This window comes from Sinocyclocheilus grahami, unplaced genomic scaffold, assembly GCF_001515645.1.
Source record: "Sinocyclocheilus grahami isolate Dianchi unplaced genomic scaffold, SAMN03320097.WGS_v1.1 scaffold2255.1, whole genome shotgun sequence".
In the NCBI taxonomy this organism is placed as follows: Eukaryota; Metazoa; Chordata; class Actinopteri; order Cypriniformes; family Cyprinidae; genus Sinocyclocheilus; species Sinocyclocheilus grahami.
This window is the reverse complement of record NW_015507434.1, coordinates 49,655-52,038: the sequence shown is the minus strand read 5'-3', so window position 1 is coordinate 52,038 and position 2,384 is coordinate 49,655. Positions and strand designations below refer to the sequence as shown.

Genomic DNA, 2,384 nt, shown 5'->3' with positions numbered 1-2,384 from the left:
TTTTGACAGTTTATTCTCCAAAAACTTATTTGAAACCTTAAAAGTGTGCTTTTTAATGTGCTTTCTATGAACATAAAATCACTTTTGTAAATGTATTTTGATGCAGACATCTTAACGTCTTTGACCCATATTTATATATATATATATATAATTGTAAAATCATTGTAAAAAGCAGAAAAGATGTTGAGACTGGGAGGGCGTAGATAACCACATCTATCTCATGAATATTAATTAGCTCACACTGACATTTCAGCCTGTCACAATACTTTTCATTCTGATTTTAATTTGAACTTTTATTAATGTTCCACGACTTTTCTTTTCTCCACTCATTTCATTCTTCACTATGCACTGTAATACTAAAGGACTTGTGGGTATGAATAAATAACAGACGATCAGAAACGTAACCAACCAAATATCTTACGTTTCCAATTAAATGTATCCAAAATAACACCAGGGCCACAGATTTCAATCACAAAGCAAGTGCGATGCAGTCTTAGTTCGGTGTGATTCAGCCTGGTCTCCATGAATGTCCTCAGTCTTTCATGGTCTAACAGTTGTGTAGTCGCATGTCTCCTGCCCGTCAGAAGTCCCGTCTGAATGATGAGCCGCTGTAAACTTGATGCTGGAGTAGTTGAGATCGTCCGAGGGGCTGCTGGGTAATTGTGCTAGAGCATAAACAGAGGCTTCATGTTCAGCAAATGCTGGAAGCACCAGACTATAGTCAGGATGATCAAGAGTGCTACTGATGTCTTCATAATCGCAGTCCGCCTGAAGAGAAGAAAAAACACCAGAGTTAGAACAAATGGATAAAGAGTGGAAAATATGACTAATATCCACATACAGACACATGATGCAACTCACTTCTCTAGTTTCTCCCATATCTCCACTGGGCAGATTCTTAGTCGGGCCACGAACCACATCTTTGGGCTGCGTTCCTGTTTTGTGACACCAGATTTTTTGGTTTGTGACAAAAACCTTTTTTTTGAGACGACATGCAGCTCTGTGACACAGAAGTCTGGTTTGACTTTGGAAATGCTGTGATTTACTAAAGCAGATGAGAATAAAAATTATTCTATATCAAGTGAATTGATGTGAGAAAGACAGTCACCTTCTTTCTTTTGCCTCCGTCTTAAGTATATAAACGATGAGAATCCAAACCCTGTCAGTATCCCTATAACTATGACCATCACCATGAAGATTGGTGCTAAACCTTGAAAAACAGACAAACACGTCCAATAAATGACTCGAAATGTCCTATATTTAATGAAACTTGAGAAACAAATGTCTCTGCACACTCTTTGTACCTGGCTGTGGTTTTGGTGACACTGCATTAGGAGATGATGAGAAAAACATTAACACTGAAGATGAAGATGATGATGATGAAGATGTGACGGGTCTGCTGGAGGCAGTATCTGCTGGTGCAGGTTTGCTGCTGTGAAATGAAGCTCTTGTTGTGTTTGGTTTAGATAACGGCCTCTCTGATGTGTCTGAAACTGGGTTTAATGCATGACAGCCCATGCAGTTATTTCCAGATATGATTACAACAAAAACTATTTAAGGAGCTTTTTATATATGTGACCCTGGAGCACAAAAGCAGTGTTAAGTCGCTGGGGGATATTTGTAGCAATAGCCAACAATACATTGTATGGGTCACAATTATACATTTCTCTTTTATGCCAAAAATCATTAGGATATTAAGTAAAGATAATGTTCCATGAAGATATTTTGTAAATATCCTACCGTAAATATATCAAAACTTAATGTTTGATTAGTAATATGCATTGCTAAGAACTTCATTTGAACAACTTTAAAGATGATTTTCTCAATATTTAGATTTTTTTGCACCCTCAGATTCCAGATTTTCAAATAGTTGTATCTCAGCCAAATATTGTCCGATCCTAACAAACCTTACATCAAAAAGTTGTACGGTGCTTATTTATTCAGCTTTCAGATACTGTATACATTTCAATTTCAAAAACTTGACACTTATGACTGGTTTTGTGGTCCAGGGTCACATATTGAGAACACATTTCAGAATAAACACACACAGTTACATGTTTACAGTCGTATTGTAGCAAAAGATCATGTGACACGTTGTACTTCCCCCTGACACAGCTGTTAGTAACGCTTCACTAATATCAAGGGTGTGACGGAAACAGAGAGGCGCATGAGTGACCAGCGATGTGTTTAGCATGAACTTTTACTGTATATTATTCTTTTGTTTTTTATGTCCCTGCACATACTATAAAACCTGCTAATATCATCTTACCAGCAGAAATGTTCAGGTCTATCACTGAAATCCATTTCTTCTGCTTCTTGTGCTTTTGTCTTCTCTGTGCAGCTCCACACCAGTATATCCCAGAATCCTCTTCTCTCAGATCAGT

General features: G+C 37.5%; 1 protein-coding gene across 1 annotated transcript in view; it reads right to left on the bottom strand.

The window, feature by feature from the left end:
- LOC107574509 (CMRF35-like molecule 8) overlaps positions 1-2,384 on the bottom strand; it is a 4,767-nt gene that overhangs the window by 976 nt on the left and 1,407 nt on the right. The window contains exons 3-8 of the mRNA XM_016260964.1: positions 2,270-2,371; positions 1,305-1,487; positions 1,109-1,210; positions 862-935; positions 553-768; positions 247-274 (exon numbers count right to left, since the gene is read on the bottom strand). Of these exons, the coding sequence (XP_016116450.1) occupies positions 247-274; positions 553-768; positions 862-935; positions 1,109-1,210; positions 1,305-1,487; positions 2,270-2,371 (705 nt within the window). The remainder of the gene's footprint in view (positions 1-246; positions 275-552; positions 769-861; positions 936-1,108; positions 1,211-1,304; positions 1,488-2,269; positions 2,372-2,384) is intronic.